The sequence below is a fragment of the Aulonocara sp. 'chitande type north' Nkhata Bay genome, linkage group LG23, assembly GCF_057382095.1.
Source record: "Aulonocara sp. 'chitande type north' Nkhata Bay isolate Kocher_YH1m ecotype deep benthic linkage group LG23, A_spYH_male_GT1.1, whole genome shotgun sequence".
NCBI lineage: Eukaryota > Metazoa > Chordata > Actinopteri > Cichliformes > Cichlidae > Aulonocara > Aulonocara sp. 'chitande type north' Nkhata Bay.
Genome location: NC_141365.1, coordinates 9,379,438 through 9,395,760, shown reverse-complemented (window position 1 = coordinate 9,395,760; position 16,323 = coordinate 9,379,438). Strand labels below are relative to the sequence as shown.

Sequence of the window (16,323 nt, the reverse complement as noted above, 5' to 3'; positions counted from 1 at the left end):
AACACTGAGGTTTGGGCTTAAAGGCACTGGGGATTTTTTTTTGGCTGCTGTCCTCCATCCTTCTCACTTCTACTGTCAATTACAAAAGCCAAAAATGCCTCACACTAATGTGATGTACACTATATGGATAAACGTACTGGGCCACCTACAGAAACTGGTTGCCCATGGAAACCCAGGCTATGAAGCTCCCAGCCCACAGTTACTGAGCTGATGTTCATGGCAGAGGAGGTTTGGAAATCTGCAGTTACTGAATCATCAAGTGTTGGCATCTCTTAAGCACTATGCAACTCCTCTTAGTAACCTTATGTGATCTTCCATTTCATGGCTGAGTTGTTGTGGTTCTGAAACATTTTCTTCTTTCCCAAATGTTTAGAAATGTTGGGTGCAATGGGACTGAAAACATGTCACTTTAAAGATTAAGAGGTGTGGCCCTGTACTTTTGTTCATGTAGTGTAGGTCAGCGGTCCCCAATCCCCGGTCCTCAGACCGGTACCGGTCCGTGAGTCGTTTGGTACTGGGCCACAAGAGTTGAGGCTCAGGTGTGAAATGTATGGTTTTCAGGGTTTTTATCGGTTTTCAGCGTTATTTTGTTATCGTTTTTATCATTAACTCTGTTTTCCTGGGTCTTTTCACGTGTGTTATGAATAAATCTTCTTTTTTTCGGTAACGGTACTAGTTTGATCTTGTTGTATTTATCCGCGACACCTGAAAGGCCGGTCTGTGAAAATATTGTCGGGCATAAACCGGTCCGTGGCGCAAAAAAGGTTGGGGACCGCTGGTGTAGGTGGTCCTACAGTATTTCTTAGGCTTGCCTTTTTCTGGAGCCACTGCACCGCCCAACTCCAGGTACCAGACAAGTCCTTGAAGTAGTCCTTAGCTTGAGGACACCTGGAGAGTGGGAGGGATGAAAGCAGGGTCAGAATTATGTTGGTAGGTTAATCTGCTAATACTACTACTATTACAGTTGATAATAGTTCACACTGGGGGAAAAAAAACAACAAAAAAACCCCACATAACAACCAAATATTTTTCTGCCCAAGTCTGATCCCTAAACCGCATGTACTCACTTTTGAGCTAATGTGACCAGGAACTTAACACACTGGTAGCAGCGCCTGCTGTCCACATTGTTGCTCTGCTGCATCAAAGCTATGGAGAAAACACATTATGAGCTACAAGGATTTGTACACTGTTGTCAATAGGAAAAAACAAAACAACAGACATACCTAATAGACCTTTCTCTGACTCAAAAGCATACTTGAGTCTCTGGGATTGCAGAGGGTCTTCCACTACCTGTGGAAAAGATTTAAATGAAGTTAGGAAATGTGAGACGTCATAGTGACCACGCAACATGAAAGATCAACAGAGGAAGGGTCACTGAAGGATGTTACTCACTAGAAGCTCCTGCAGCATCAGAAAAATGTTCTTCAGTTCATGAGGTGGAGCTGTCTCCAGCTGTGTCTGTGAAGAGTACAAAACAATTTAGTGCATACTGACTGTGGAGTAAATGTGGTTGAGCTGCTTTTCAGAGATTCTTACTTTGAGTAACTGCAGAACTCCCAGAGAGAAGGGCTCATTACAGAACGAGCTGTAGGTCACCATCTCTATCAGGAGAGACAGTGCGCCTGATAACTCGCGCATTGCAAACATCACCTGTTGGGTATTTACAATTGACAAAATTGTCAATCAAAGAGCTTCTGAGTCTTTTCTATTTAATAATGAAGAAGTAAAACATTGAACTGATGGTTTTTATCTTACCTCTAGAAGGTAAGGCTGTCCTTCTGGAGTAAAGAGTGAGGCAAGGATGTCCGCATGGAGAGGGAGAAGAGGGGTGGAGGACAGGACACTACTCAGGCGCAGCTTAAGCCCTCCGGGAGCTACGTGAGGAACAACAGGTGATAAACAAACAATCACAATAAGACTCAGGCTGTGTCAGTAGGTGCACATTTGTAGTAGTGTGAGAAACAAATTTAGGTGCATCACCCTGTGTGCGCTGGGGGCTGAGGTCAGAGTGCAGAGTGATCAGGGCCAGAGTGCTGTGCAGGTGAAGAAACTCCCGAGCCTGAGCTGGACTCCACCTTCGGTTCTGTAAAAACACAAAGTAAAACCTCTCTGCCTTTCTTTGGAGGTTTTTTCTACGTATACCCAACTGAGAAGTGCCCTCAATACAGACCCAGAACTCGCTTGAGAGATTATATACCTCATTTTACCTGGGAATGACTTGGGATCTCTCTAAACTGTTACTATTGAGAAGGATGTCTGGAATACCTGCTTAACCTGTTACCACTGCAACTCAGTGTTGGATAAGCAAAAAACTTACACTTTGTTTCCTGAGTGTAATTCAGTGAGTGGAAAAGTTGAGTTAAAGTGAAAACATTAAGAATGACAAACATATGAAACACGCAGTGTGTATTATGTAAACTGTACCTGGTTGTTCTGCCTATTGGGGCCCAACAGAAAGATGAGCATCCGGCGATACGCCGAGTGTTTCAACAACAACTGACAAGGACCGCAACCCTGAGAGAGGGAGGGAGAGAGTGAACGAAAAATAGAGAACACTCAGGAAATCAAACAGTCATTAAATTTAATGGCTTGTACTTAAACACTCAATTTTGAAGAATTACCCTCTGAGCGAAGTTGCTGAAGAGGTTGAAATACTGCGCACAGTTCTTCACATTCTCAGGAACATCTTTGTCCAGTAAGGAGAGCAGAGCATCTGTTAAACTGTCTAGTCCTGGATCTCCAAACTGAAGTGCACTCTCCAGAGTCTTTTCGAGGATGGATGCAACCACCACCCTCACCTCTCTTACACTGCACTCCAACAGACAAACCCTAAGGAAATGTCAAAACCATCAATATCAGCACTCCAGTGAAGGGAAATAAACCTCTAAGGCAGGAACTTCAATTAACATGTCTAATGTCTTATCATAAGACACTCAGTATCTTATGATAAAATCTGAAAGGACAGACAAGTCTGCAACACTGTTCATGTGGGAAATTTCTTTGTTGTACTTTGTTTAACAGTTCTGGCTGCTTTGGCCTTGAGGCACATAGTTAAGTGTGACAATCTGTACCTCTGTTCTACGGGGAGGGGTGTGGTATGTAAAGGCAGCTGTGGTGTACTGTTGCCCAAAACATCCGATGTTCGACAACCAATCCTGTCTGAGGATCATATGATCACCCCATGCTTAAACATCAAGTAGTGTAAGACAACACCTTTCTCCCAAACACACGCTTTGGGAAACTATCCCGTGGTTCTAAATGTTTACATTCCAGAGAAGGACTTGCTTTTTTTTAGCCAATCAGCATTAAGTCAGTGAGCACCAAGCACACAAGTGTTTAATATCTCTACTGTCAGTAAAGATGCAACTGTAAGTATGCTCCAAGACTTTTGCAGTTATACTGATGAAGTGTGCAAATATAATAAATTATATAGCATTAAAACACTCCAGAGATAATGTGTGTGGGCATTATATATTTAGTAAAGCTTTAGGCGTTGTAGGAAAAATAATCAAAGCGGAATTATTTGGCCCTGGTCAGAGAGTTGAATGTGCATTGATTAGAATGAGGGCGCAATGCTTGGAGCCGCCAAGTCTAAAGTATCGCATATCACTAGGACAGCTACAAAAATGCTGTACTGATCAAACCTAGGTCAAGCTTCTGCAAAAGCAGTCCTACAAACATGGATTATGGTAAATGGTAAATGGCCTGTATTTATATAGCGCTTTACTAGTCCCTAAGGACCCCAAAGCGCTTTACATATCCAGTCATCCACCCATTCACGCAGACATTCACACACTGGTGATGGCAAGCTACATTGTAGCCACAGCCACCCTGGGGCGCACTGACAGAGGCGAGGCTGCCGGACACTGGCGCCACCGGGCCCTCTGACCACCATCAGTAGGCAACAGGTGAAGTGTCTTGCCCAAGGACACAACGACCGAGACTGTCCAAGCCGGGGCTCGAACCGGCAACCTTCCGATTACAAGGCGAACTCCCAACATCCACACCTGATGCAGACATAACTGTACCCTGTCATTTCCACTTTCAAGCAGCAGCAATATAGTATCGCTATCTAAACAATGTAGAAAATTGTTTCAATATTTCATATTAGTCATGAGAAATATAATGTGACAACAGCCCTGTGGGTTAATTAGTTGGCAGGAATGTACTAACTTGACGATTTCGCGGCCCTCTGGTCCCACCAGGTACTGCACCATCCACTGGCATGCCTCACTGCTCTTAGACAGCAACACCTCCACTGTCGCCATCCACTCCTCTGTGTCCACCCTGCAAGAGACACACAAATACAGATATAATGTTGCTCCTCATGAAGGTGCTCAAACTTAACACATGTGGATGCATGCAAGTGAAATCACCTGAGTTTCTTTTTGGTGTGCAAGTAGGTGTGGAACAGAAAGTGAACAGCCAGCTGAAGACTCTCTTTGGCCATTGGCTGGTAGCCTGGATGCTTCAGTTTTGTCTGCAAAAGGAACACAGCTTTTTAAAACATCACTGATTATCATACTGCATGTTATTTTATGTATATAAACACTATGGTATTGCATTATAGCATATATAATAGTAATATTGCAATGGCTGTGGGTTCCATTCTGCATCAGCACTCACAATATTTAAATAATTATCATTCATGTATGTCAGAGTATCTCTCTCTAATGGCAGAATGCGATCTGTCATTAAAGGTGAACAGTACTCTGATTCCTATAAGGAAGTGCAGTTACTGTAAAATGCTGACCTGCAATAAAAGCATTGCCTCAGAAAAGCAAAATACACACTGTTTTTTCAGTTGTGTAAACACAGACCAAAGGTGAAATCCAATATTTTACTTGCATCTACTTCAAGTACCAGAGAAAAACAAACTGCTGAATATGTGGAAGAAAACTTTTATCTAACTTGTTTTATGTCTTTTGATTACAATCGTCAAATACATGAAGCTTAAAGTGTTGTGTATCTTCAGTCTGTGTTTATGTATAATTAGACAAGCCAACAGAGAAACATACTGCATTGACTGAAGCCAGGGAAAGGGTGAAGTTGAAGTAGTCGCTGTTGTAGACATCTCTGTTTCTCATGAACTTCAGATTCTCATCTCTCACAATCTGCACAAACACACAAACAAAGCGGTGAGACAACTATGAATATTTAAAGCAATTCTCTCTCTAATATAACTCGTGTTTAGCTCATGTAAAGGCAGATTTTGCTTTACCTGATAGATGCTGACGGGCATTTTCTCTACAAACAGGCCCTTCTTCTCTCCCTTGCGGACCAGACGGGTGAGGAGAGTGAGACGGTCATTGTTGGCTCTTGGGGGGCGTGGAGAGGACTGTGGGGAAACATCAGGAGAAGATGGAGCAGACCTGGGAATAAAGAGACAACATAGATGGTTCATAATAGTTAATGCACTGGAGCCGTTCCCAACTGCTGTTCTTCTGACAGTGTTCATATACAAATATGACTCGCATCATGTGATTAACATCCGTGATGTTTCATTAAAGTTTCTGTATAATGCATATAAATGAAGTCTTTGTAAATAAGTCTTTAACTGTCAGCATCAAATCTATCACCTACTGCCTGCGGTGACATTTTGCTGACTGTTGCACATGGATGTATGAAAAGATGACAGATGCATTTTCAACAGTCCAATGAGAATGTTTACAAGGTGACTGTGGTACATATGGAAATTTGACTCACAGTGAAAGGTCCTCAGCTTCCTGTCTCATGATGCTGACTCTGCTCTTTTTGGGCAGAACAGGCGAATTCTGGTCGCTGATCTTCTGATAAAACAGCATGTAGGCATTCCAGTATCTCCTCCGCACGTCAGGGTAAGGGTTGGCTGAGCATACATCAAAGTTATTTAAGATTTTGTACTTGTGTGTACTGCTAATCCACATAAAGTAAAGTAATGTCAGCAACTTACACTGGTCATAAACCTTGGGACGATACTCCCCACCGAAGCACTCGTACTCCAAAGTTTCGTCATTCATATCGAACTCTTCTACCACGTTGTCATTGAACTTGTACCACCGACCACGCGCACCACCGCTATTAGTAAACAAAGATGGATGACAAAAAAGGATTTTGAGAAGATAAAGGAGAAAGAGAGACATACTGGAAACTCTATGAAGTTTAAATAATAACCTAATGCAAAAACTTAAAAAGCTTACAAGCAAAAAAACAGGATCTTCACTCATGTATGTACCCAGCACTATATGGACAGCACACCAGATTAACCTACTGGCAGATCACAGTATTCGCTTGCATCTATCCAGCTCATCTGCTAAGTTTTTATGTCACTGTTCTTGGCTTTAAACCCACACAGATCCCTACCTGACATAAACAATAAGTGACTAAAAAACAGCTTCAGAATGTGTCTGATTTCCTGGAAAGTAAGCATCATCCTGAGAACAGAATTTCTTAAGCATGGAAAGGAACAAGAAAATGAGTGAGAGCAGGGTGCCAAATACAAGCTTCTGTGGGCTCTTTACATTCCACTTCTCCAGTAAGCACGACTGCCTTCCAGAGCCAGACATCTGGAGATGCTTACAAACTAATCCAGGAGCCCATACAAAATCTGATACTGCATTCATATGCAAGACCCAAGGAGGTCTTCTAAATTCTGCCTGGAAAACTAAAGCAACCAATTAATGTATTCCACCAATTGCTGGTTAGGTACTCCTTATGTAAAGTAGCAAAGAGAAGGAAAAATACAATTAGGAAAAGCACATAGCTCTGCCATTAGAAAACGATTCCTGTGAAATGAGGTAAGACTGACTACAGTGTCTCTTACCGTCTATCTTTAATAAAAGAGTAGTAGTGGCCAGCATGCGCCTGACCACTGTGGACAACAACTCCCACAAGCTCATAGTTCTCAGAAATTGTGACTTTTTTCCTGGGTGACCCTCCTGAGGTCCCGTCGCCTCTCCCCTCGCCTCCCTCTCCGCTGCAGTCTTGACGAGCCATTCCAGATACAGTGTAGGGCTCCATGTTGAGCACCCAGGGGAACTGTGAAACAATGGAAACAACCTTAATCCCAATCACATTTACATTAAAGTTAAGGAGGCTGTAACAATATTAGGAAATGTGATTTATTAGGTACAAGTGTTTGATCTTCATACCCTAATCTGCTCATCATATTTGATAGACCGTCCGCTTTCCCAGTCGAAGCCAAAGCGCATAAGGTGAATACAGAGAACACTGGGCAGGGATTTGATACATGTCCTCTTCACTGTGGTCCTCTGTACAAACACACACACTAACACTTATAAGCACATATGATGTCAGTGCTGTATAAAAGCATGAAGGGGAGTGTACAGACCTTCTCTTTGCATTTCTCACAGTAGTAGGCATTGCTGCCCTCTAGCACCTCTCCTCGGACAAACTGGTCTAATGAGATCTCTAAACTCTGACAAGAGGTCACTCCAAGGTTCAGTGCCATGAATGTTTCCTCACGCTCATATCTGTGCAAAGGATGTTTGTGAGTCAAATTTCATGCATAAAGAAAAAGATTTGGTAAATTCTACACAGTAAAAACCTGTGGCTCACCGGTGAGGACAGTCTTTACAGATCTTCTGGTCAGAGAAAATTCCCTGGAATGTGTTTTTGAAGATCTGCTCTCGACCCATTTTCTGGTGGAAAAAGTTTGTCATTGACAAATTAAAGTTTCTAATCAAGTGACGACAGTGTTTCTTTAGTGTGTGAGTTATACCTTGAGATGTTCGTCAAGCTGATCCACCAGGCTAGTGAAAAACTCATAGGCATCCTGCTGTTCTCTTACATATAGCTCTTTGTTCCACATCTTGAAGATCTGCAACAGAAATATTATGCATGTTTATACAGTTACATATCTATTGATAAACTGAGTTTTGTCACTTTAGTTAATGACACTCAGTTGTGTCACTATCCAAGATAACAAACTCTATATGTGTTACACAGACTTTATAGACATAATGATTACAGACAGCACAACATGGTCCATCATTAGGACTTATTAAAACCCCCCACATAATTTTACATGATAAAAAAAAAATACAAGAAACAGCGATGAACTCCAAGATTGTGCAGAACCTCTTGCAAATTAAAAATAGAACTTTGTCTCTGGTTTCTAAATGATTTAACAGTGAACAGACTTTTACCTTCCAGAAGTTCTCAGGTACATAATACTGGAGTTTGCTCTCCATCAGATGGCCAAATAGAGACTGAACCTGATAGAAAACACTCTCTTCAGGCTGGTCTGTGTCATCTTCAATGGACAGGAAAGCCTAAAACAAAAAAACATGGTATTGTAGTCACAGATACTGGTGTTACTGCTAAGTATCACATAATGTATGGAAAAAAAAATTAAGTAAACAGTTCATTGAAAGTGTACCTCTGGGAGGCCGGGCTGCATGTAAAGCTGCTGGAACACAGCATTCATATAACAAGTGGCTCCACCGTTCTTCAACCCAACAAAACCTGAGACTGAACGGCTCTCTACAGGGGGTAGATACTAAAGGAAAGGAAGAAAGAGTTACTTTCACACCAAAAGCACTGTCAGACTACATGCAACACCAAACATGATTACAATTAATTCTATTTTAACCGGTGTCTTACATCAAACTCCTTGCAGAGCGAAGGATCTGACTGGTGGTGCATGGACAGCAGCTCTCTGGTGATGAGCTGTAGGTTTGAAAGAGAGCTGTCTGCCAGCATTACCAGCACCTCATAGGCTGCCAATCTGCTGCTGGCTGTGCTGCACCTAATCACACACAGAGAAATGATTAAATACCGCTATCAGGAATACTACAAAACACACAATGTTGTTTGCAAAATGGAGGGATTTACCCATTACTTAAAAAAAAAAACAAAACAAGCAAACAAAAAAAGCAGATCCCTTTTATATGAAATCACAAAATGATTCTCAAAATCACATCTTAAAAAATGAAAAGTTGGATTAGAACAGAGAAAAAATGAAACTAATTGGAAGGAAAGGAATACATACTTTGGGTGGAAATCATGGCTGGGGGCCGGGGAAGTTGTAGGGTTGGAGCTGTTGATAATGATGCGTGAGGCTCGAAACAGGAAGTCATCGAGCAACTGCTGGATGAGAGATGGACCTGGACAAAAAGTTACAACATTACATAACAGCTGTGTCCTAAATAAAATAGAATATACATTGGATAGGTGTGGATATGCATGTATACTCAGTGTTTGCTCACCAAGATGTTCTTTCTCATTGCCACAGAGAGACAACAAGGTCTTGATGAGTCTGAGGTGCCCTGCTAGGAGGATGTTATCTGCCTCGCTGGTCTCCATCTCAGAGCTCCAGCTAGGCTCAAAATTGTCAAGCCAAGAGATCTCGTCCTCCAGCATGGTGGCTGCGCTCACTTTTAACACCTCCATCTCTGACGCTTGAGGAGGTGAGGCATGCAGCGAAGCGGGAGGAAGGAAAGGAGGGATAGAAAAAGAAAGGAGCAGAAAGCAAATGTGTGATTCACTGGCCTTTAGTTGGTGAAAAAGCAGTCTGTAAGGTCTGCATTACAACAGAGCCTCAATCAGGGACAAAACTTCATATTTAGGAATGTGTAACTGTGGCTTACTAGTTAGGTCGTCCAAAAGCTGGCATCTTAGATCAAAGTATTCAGTGCACTGGGACAGCAATCTGAAAACAAAAACCAACACTAACTCATGATGTCTGCATATGTTTTAGGGATTTTGCACCTTGTGCTTTATTGATTAGATACCTTTGGTTGACCCCCCTCATGACAGATGTGGGGCTCCATAACGGGAGCTGAGCAGTCAGGATAACTGAAAGGAGGAACAAGTTAGGTTTTTGGACTTCAGGGAAGGCTGATGTGTCAGTTTGGCTCAAAGTGTACAGTTGATCACAAGCCACACGGCGGATCTGAGAGAAGAAGAAACATAGAAAAGATAAGTAAATATAATATAATGTTTGAAATACATTTCTTCTGTTATTTGCTGAGTGTGTTATTTACCTCTCCGCTGGGAGATCCGAGCAGAATATCAATAATAAAATCATTGACAGAGGGCAGGTTGTAAAAAGAAGCTGGAGAAAGAAACCAAACACAAGATTTAGAGCCTGTTGGACACAGTACAGAATATCTCATTACAATACACAGTAAAAGTGAGACTGTGATCTTGTAGTGTTGTCTGTACGCCTGCAGGAGTCTTACACAGCTGCTGACAGCGTAACTGCAAACAGGTAACCAGCAGAGACAAAGCCTCGCGAGCGATGATGGCATCTTTGATGGAGACACTCTGCTGTCTGACACATATCCCTGCATGCAATGCTGTTGGTGTGGTCTCGCCCTCGCTACTGGAGCTGCAGTTACTCCCTGCAAAACACAAATACATTTACTTTCAATTCTTTAGGTTTAGTTTCAGTAAAATATTTTGAGCGTGACCTATTAATAACCAACAGTCAGCATTAGTCATAAATTAAAAATGAAGTTGTACAAGCCACATCCACTGACTGAAAAACATGTAGCTAACACCATAAGTTATCTACTTGGTAGACATACAGAGACAAACAGACAAAATGTGTAATGATTGTTTTTTCTTTGTCTCACCAGTGCTGCTGACTCTAGTGCGTACTCCCTGGGGCAGAAGAGAGCCATGCGTCTCTCTGATTGGCTGTGGGCTACCGACTAGATCTAATCGACCTGCTGCAGCCGCCCAGGTCAGACGCATAAAACAGGCCACTGTGGAAGTGAAGTCCCCCACTTCCATGGTCTATAAAAGAAACAGCAGCAGATAGAGCATCTGGAGTACTTTACATTTACTGGACACCAAATTTATCCTAGAAATAACCTCAAAATTGAAATTATTTCTACCATACCTGAATAGCGACACGTGCAGCAGGTATGATTTCTTCAACTCTTATGGATGATCGCTCAGACAAAGACATCTGTCTGTAGGAGGACTTCTCTGGAGTGCCACATAGAGAGAGCTGTCGCCCTGCTCGCCCAGCATTACGAAACGGCCGAGATGATAGCGCATCGCCATCCCTGATGACATCATCGTCCAGTACAGCAGGCATGCTTTGACCAACCAGAAGGAACCTGCAAACAAAGCCCATTCAGTTAGAAGTTTGGCATAGTATGTGATGATTATATAAACCTTGTATGTTTGTGACATGTATTGCACCTGGCCAACTGAAGACAGATTGAGTAGACCCCTTGTCTGGTCTCATAGTCCACTTCTGATGGGATGGAGTCTCTCTGCATAACATTTACCACCAGACTGCAGAGGTGACAAACAGAAACACAATACTCAAGACTAAAAATAAAAAGATGCCATAAGGCATTTTGGATAGAAGCATATGCCATGTGGAATATATGTACTGGTGTATAATGTAGCTTGACAACTATGCTGACACCTCCTACAGTGGCTCAAAGCAAACAAAGAACAGCAATTGTTTTAAAGGTCTGTTGTTTGTGGTGCTACCTGAGGCCTCCTGCTTTCAGGAAATTCTCACAGAAGGATTTGCTGCTTGTTTTGGCCATCTCATCATCAGATGTGGGCATGAGTTTTGAACTCAACACCTAACAAAGACATAGGAGAGAAAAAGGAAAAGAGATGAAAACTGATGTCATGCAGCTTAGTCAACTTTAAAACAGGGAATTTTGCATTTATATACGTATTTGGGGTTTTACGTTTAAATATACCTCAAGGTTGTATAGCACTCTGAATGTGGACATGCCAGGGGCTGAAGATCTAAAAAGGGACTCCAAGATGGAAGCAGCACTGGGCTGATGTTGCTGCTTGGAGGACATAGAAGGAGAACGAGAGCCTGCACCCTGGCCGAGGGTGAAGAGCGTTTTCTAGAGAAAAGATACACAAAAGATAGAAAATAACTCCCTCAGACAACGGATAAGGCAAAGAAATGCACACAAGAGAAATTTGTTTAGACTTATAATAAACCCTCCTCCAAAAGCAGAAAATTAAAAATTTCAGAGGTTTATCGTTCTGCATTAAGCACTGTTAATAAGAAAAGAGTTCAAGTAACCTGATGGCTCCAGACGCTGGATTCTTTGGGAACAAAGTTGTCAAGTGCATCCTGTACTTCAGGATCTGTTGGAATGAGCAGCAGCAACTTCCTCACACGCAGAGTGATCCTGGAAAGTACAAGAAATATCCAAATACATAAAAAGGGTTATTAACTGCCTTTGGTCTTAATACATGAATTATGAAATAGTAGTGACTTAAATATTAATTACCAATCACTTTTTACCCAGCTAAACATGCATGCAAGAGTCTCTGTCTATGTTTTTATGCATTTTTGTATCTACACAAATTGCTTCAAAATGAGGTGATGTAAATAGCTAAATAGCATCTTCTGTTGTCATATGGAAGAAATATTACCTTACCTGGACTCATCAAGGTTTGCTAGCTGGTAAAGCATCTCAAACACATTACAGACCAAAGCCATCACAACTCCAGGCAGAGACTTCTCCTAGAGACACAGAAATGTACGCACTTTGCATTAGAACCAGCGGAAAGTTTAATGGATGCACAATTTGCAGTTCTAACCATGTCTATGATGGTACCTGCTCTAGGGCATAAGCAGAGTTGAAGACAGCAGAGCTGGAACTGCTGGAGGCAGAGGCTGAGGACTCGGAGCTGCCAGAGGGAGTGCCAGTGCCTGAGCTCTTCACAGTTAAACTCTGCTCATCGCTAAAGCCAAGCTGAGACAGCAGCTTATGGTCTCGATTCATGGTCAACTAATACACGTTGGAGGTGCAGTAAAAGGACAATGTGAGAGAAAAAAACAAAACAAAATTAATTTTGTTCAAGGACACACAACAGGATAGTGGACGACCTTCCCCAGACAGGCACTGCACTGAATCATCAACACTTACCACACTATCATTGGCAAAGATTTGGACATTATCCACCGGACAGCTCAAGTGCTCAGATATCTTCCACCGGATACTTCCTACTGTTTCATTACTGTGAGTCTGTACAACAGACAGACGAGTAAAATTAGCCATTTCCTCTGAAGACCTGAACTGTGCACAAAAGGGCAGAAGTTTATAATACCTCTAAGGTAAAAGTGTCTTTGGTTGACTCGTAGGTGATGTGAAGAGTGACAGGGTGTCCATTGAAAGAGGCCCCGTGAGGTAGAATAGTGCGAGGAACTGAGTACATATCCTACACAGAAATACACAAAAACATGAGGTTAAAAAAACCCATTATAGCATAATCATTTTTATTTACACGTGTAATGAAACCTTGGAGACAGAGTGCACAGCTTACCTCTATAGTGATGACATAGCGCTCAGCCAACAGCAGCAGTCTTTCAATTATCACCAGCTTAGTGGATCTGGAGGTGGAAATTCACAGAAGCGTCTCAACAATAACAAGCATATTTATACTCAAAACATTTTATCCATCACTAACATGCAAGATAAATTATATAAACACAAATGTATTTTAATAGGTTTAGTAACTATGTTCTTACCCAAACCCCCCTCTGTACCTGGATGGTGATTGTACAGATGTGGCCACAGTCGGCATGGCCGTGGCTGTCAGCATCTTGGTTGCTTTAGTAACAGCATGTGTCAAAGTAGGCCCACCCAGTGCCGAACTGGCTGCCTAAAAGAAGAACAAGAAATGTGCTGCTGGATCCCACTTTCTGTGAAATGGCACAATCATGCTAGTAACATATTCAACAGCTTACCTCTAGTCGTTTGTAGCAATCAGCAATGAACTTCTTGTGCAAAGACACAGAATCCTGTGAGGAGGAAGATTTATTTCTGCGTGTGATTTCTTTGTTTCAAAAACAGCCACAAAGCAGTAATTCAATTTTTATTATTGGAATACTTCTGATCATTTCTCATCAAAGTGAGGAGTGAAAACAATAGGCAGTCTGCAGCATCTTAAAAGGAAAATTCTTCCCAGGATAAAATATGCATATTCCCTCTGGTCCGTGTAACTTATCCACCTAAATTGTTCTGCTTTGAGTTTTCCAGTTTTGGATAGAGGGAAAAGAGATGACTGCCTTGTCTAGAATATAAAGGAACCAGAGAGCACATCCTTTTGGGGATTCAAAGTAATAGGTTCATTAGAAAGGAATTAATTCCAACACCAAACTGCTCACAATAAAGGTAATGACTTTTTTTGGGATCATGTAAAGAGACATTGCTGCTGATTTTAATGTGAACTGTCCTGTTAAATGACACTTCCACTCTCTTTAGAAGCAGTGCTAAAATTAAGAGGCCAGAGCAATAAATGCAAAAATATACTCAAACCTTCTTCATCTTGGGATTGAGGTTGGTGTAGCTATATGTAATAATCAGTTGGATTGCTTCATTGGCTATTTCTTCATCAGGGGTCTCCATGGCGATGCGCCAGATAAAGTCCATCCCTGCCAAGTCAATGCGCTCCACACACTGAAATCAAAGCACATAATACTTTAAATCTAAATGTCAACCAAGATGTATTTCAGTATTCTTTTCCTTTGCACGCTGAATGGTTCACTGTGTACTAAGGATCAAAAGAGAGAAAATGAAAGCTGACCAGCTGAGTTCCTTGGCGTTTTAGTCGATGATCACAAAGGTTGACATTCTCAAAGAAGGTCTTAAAAAGATTAAAACCTGAAACACATACAAAACATGTTAAATACATATTTATAATCCACTGCTGTGGGTCAATAATGTATCACCATAGAGTATCTCTCACCATTCATGGTGATTTCATAGGGTTCCAGTTTTAAGATCTTCTCCTTGAAGAGTTGCTGCTGAACATCACTCTCAAGGTCATGTTGCCCTTTTGTGAACCACTCAAAACACATCTGCACACACAGAAACACACTGTGTTAATCTCAGTTACAGTGAATTTTAGAGACAAATGAGATGGACTGGCTTGAGTTCTACCAAACTGAGCCTAACACAAAGACTAAATGAATGATCTGTTAAAGGCTGGAGGTAGTTAAACATTTGATTCTAACCACTTGTGCCCAGAATGATCTCATACTATTGGAAAGGGCAGAAACCTGCCTCCAGTTCTTTCTGTCCTTTTGTTGTTTTTTTTGTTCTCATACAAAGAAGCACTTGATAAAGCTAAACTTTACTGGATGATACATTGAGAAACCTAAACAGAATGGATGTCACTTTCTTGCCAGCTTGCTCTGTATTTAAAACTTGTATGAACATTCCTTTTATTGTGCTTTAAAAGGAAGAGGTAAAGTTTGTGCATTCCTCCAGATCAGTTATCCAGAGAAAGGAGGCTGCAATGATAAACAAATGGCCAAAGGCAAGGTTTCATTTGCAATGACTGTTTTTATACCTCACGGTCAAGTTCACAAACATCCGGCCCTGACACCAGGCACTCCCACAGCTCCTTGGCTCTGTTCCAGACCAGGTAGAGGCTAGCTTCCTGGAGAAAGAAGGCCAGGAAGCGCAGGTGGCTGTCCAGATACTAAAGACATATTGAAAGAGAAATGTGTTATCTTGTAACACTATCAATATGTAACATTATGTTCTTCAGGTGTAAACCTCATTCCAGCTAAGGGAAACTTGCATATTACCCACATTAATTTCTAATTATGCAATTAATCAAAATATCCAGCAATACAGCTCCCAGGAGGAGCAGAAGGCTATTACGTTTTAGTCAGTGTACTCAGGTCATTTACACATTTTATTTGATTTTTAAATACATTTATTTAGTTGTAACCTGGGGGGGCAAACAGAGGAGACAGGAACTATGGAAAATATGCATCCAGCAGATATTTTACTTATGAAGCTATAGTCACTAGTCAAATCCCTTAATAATGGTTTTGGTCATTAGCAGTAGAAAAGATGTTGAGGTTTTTATCTTATTTTTTAAAATATTTTTCCTTTATCTATTATACATTTACAAATCTTACTCAGCAGCATTTAATATCTGGGTATCAAAGTGTGTAAATATTTTAACTTAACTCTTGTGCAGCCTATATTCAACAATGTAATTTCAACACTATCAAAATCATCCTCAGTAATAAATATTCACACATTTCCCTGCATGAAGCTAACAGTAACCTGAGTGTTCATTACTGTGGTGGATCACAGGATGATAAATGACTGTTTACTGATCAGTCTCTTATGTGTCGCTGTATATAGATTTTCTTTATTTAAACAGTAAATGTTAAGTTACTGCAGCCTGACATTTGCCTTTATATTCAAAGAGTCACACTGTTATAAGGCAGGCACATGTTCTTATTATACATTAAACTGATCTGAGGATGAAACCACATTGCTGTGTTTGTTTTTACAATGATGACAGTTTGATCACGAAAAACGTCCTGGGTTAAAAAAAAAAGTTGGAGTATCT

At 41.3% G+C, this 16,323-nt stretch overlaps 1 protein-coding gene across 3 annotated transcripts in view; it reads right to left on the bottom strand.

Annotated features, from left to right (window-relative positions):
- The window catches only part of usp24 (ubiquitin specific peptidase 24), a 34,901-nt gene that overhangs the window by 4,147 nt on the left and 14,431 nt on the right, over positions 1 to 16,323 (bottom strand). For 2 of the 3 annotated variants that reach the window (XM_086281667.1, XM_086281669.1), the window contains 46 exons: positions 15,301 to 15,432; positions 14,695 to 14,806; positions 14,533 to 14,609; positions 14,265 to 14,405; positions 13,694 to 13,747; positions 13,475 to 13,608; positions 13,270 to 13,336; positions 13,054 to 13,164; positions 12,873 to 12,971; positions 12,561 to 12,734; positions 12,381 to 12,466; positions 12,020 to 12,128; positions 11,679 to 11,834; positions 11,458 to 11,555; positions 11,158 to 11,253; positions 10,850 to 11,072; positions 10,581 to 10,743; positions 10,185 to 10,346; positions 9,987 to 10,057; positions 9,735 to 9,895; positions 9,591 to 9,652; positions 9,210 to 9,401; positions 8,993 to 9,107; positions 8,605 to 8,749; positions 8,381 to 8,500; positions 8,148 to 8,273; positions 7,721 to 7,819; positions 7,558 to 7,640; positions 7,331 to 7,472; positions 7,131 to 7,250; positions 6,803 to 7,017; positions 5,933 to 6,057; positions 5,707 to 5,848; positions 5,222 to 5,372; positions 5,019 to 5,114; positions 4,377 to 4,480; positions 4,174 to 4,287; positions 2,622 to 2,829; positions 2,425 to 2,514; positions 1,981 to 2,083; positions 1,756 to 1,874; positions 1,537 to 1,650; positions 1,393 to 1,458; positions 1,224 to 1,290; positions 1,068 to 1,146; positions 813 to 888 (listed from right to left, as the gene is read on the bottom strand). In XM_086281667.1, coding sequence (XP_086137793.1) covers positions 813 to 888; positions 1,068 to 1,146; positions 1,224 to 1,290; positions 1,393 to 1,458; positions 1,537 to 1,650; positions 1,756 to 1,874; positions 1,981 to 2,083; positions 2,425 to 2,514; positions 2,622 to 2,829; positions 4,174 to 4,287; positions 4,377 to 4,480; positions 5,019 to 5,114; positions 5,222 to 5,372; positions 5,707 to 5,848; positions 5,933 to 6,057; positions 6,803 to 7,017; positions 7,131 to 7,250; positions 7,331 to 7,472; positions 7,558 to 7,640; positions 7,721 to 7,819; positions 8,148 to 8,273; positions 8,381 to 8,500; positions 8,605 to 8,749; positions 8,993 to 9,107; positions 9,210 to 9,401; positions 9,591 to 9,652; positions 9,735 to 9,895; positions 9,987 to 10,057; positions 10,185 to 10,346; positions 10,581 to 10,743; positions 10,850 to 11,072; positions 11,158 to 11,253; positions 11,458 to 11,555; positions 11,679 to 11,834; positions 12,020 to 12,128; positions 12,381 to 12,466; positions 12,561 to 12,734; positions 12,873 to 12,971; positions 13,054 to 13,164; positions 13,270 to 13,336; positions 13,475 to 13,608; positions 13,694 to 13,747; positions 14,265 to 14,405; positions 14,533 to 14,609; positions 14,695 to 14,806; positions 15,301 to 15,432 — 5,499 coding nt within the window. The remainder of the gene's footprint in view (positions 1 to 812; positions 889 to 1,067; positions 1,147 to 1,223; positions 1,291 to 1,392; positions 1,459 to 1,536; positions 1,651 to 1,755; positions 1,875 to 1,980; positions 2,084 to 2,424; positions 2,515 to 2,621; positions 2,830 to 4,173; positions 4,288 to 4,376; positions 4,481 to 5,018; positions 5,115 to 5,221; positions 5,373 to 5,706; positions 5,849 to 5,932; positions 6,058 to 6,802; positions 7,018 to 7,130; positions 7,251 to 7,330; positions 7,473 to 7,557; positions 7,641 to 7,720; positions 7,820 to 8,147; positions 8,274 to 8,380; positions 8,501 to 8,604; positions 8,750 to 8,992; positions 9,108 to 9,209; positions 9,402 to 9,590; positions 9,653 to 9,734; positions 9,896 to 9,986; positions 10,058 to 10,184; positions 10,347 to 10,580; positions 10,744 to 10,849; positions 11,073 to 11,157; positions 11,254 to 11,457; positions 11,556 to 11,678; positions 11,835 to 12,019; positions 12,129 to 12,380; positions 12,467 to 12,560; positions 12,735 to 12,872; positions 12,972 to 13,053; positions 13,165 to 13,269; positions 13,337 to 13,474; positions 13,609 to 13,693; positions 13,748 to 14,264; positions 14,406 to 14,532; positions 14,610 to 14,694; positions 14,807 to 15,300; positions 15,433 to 16,323) is intronic. The other variant, XM_086281668.1, reaches the window with a different exon arrangement.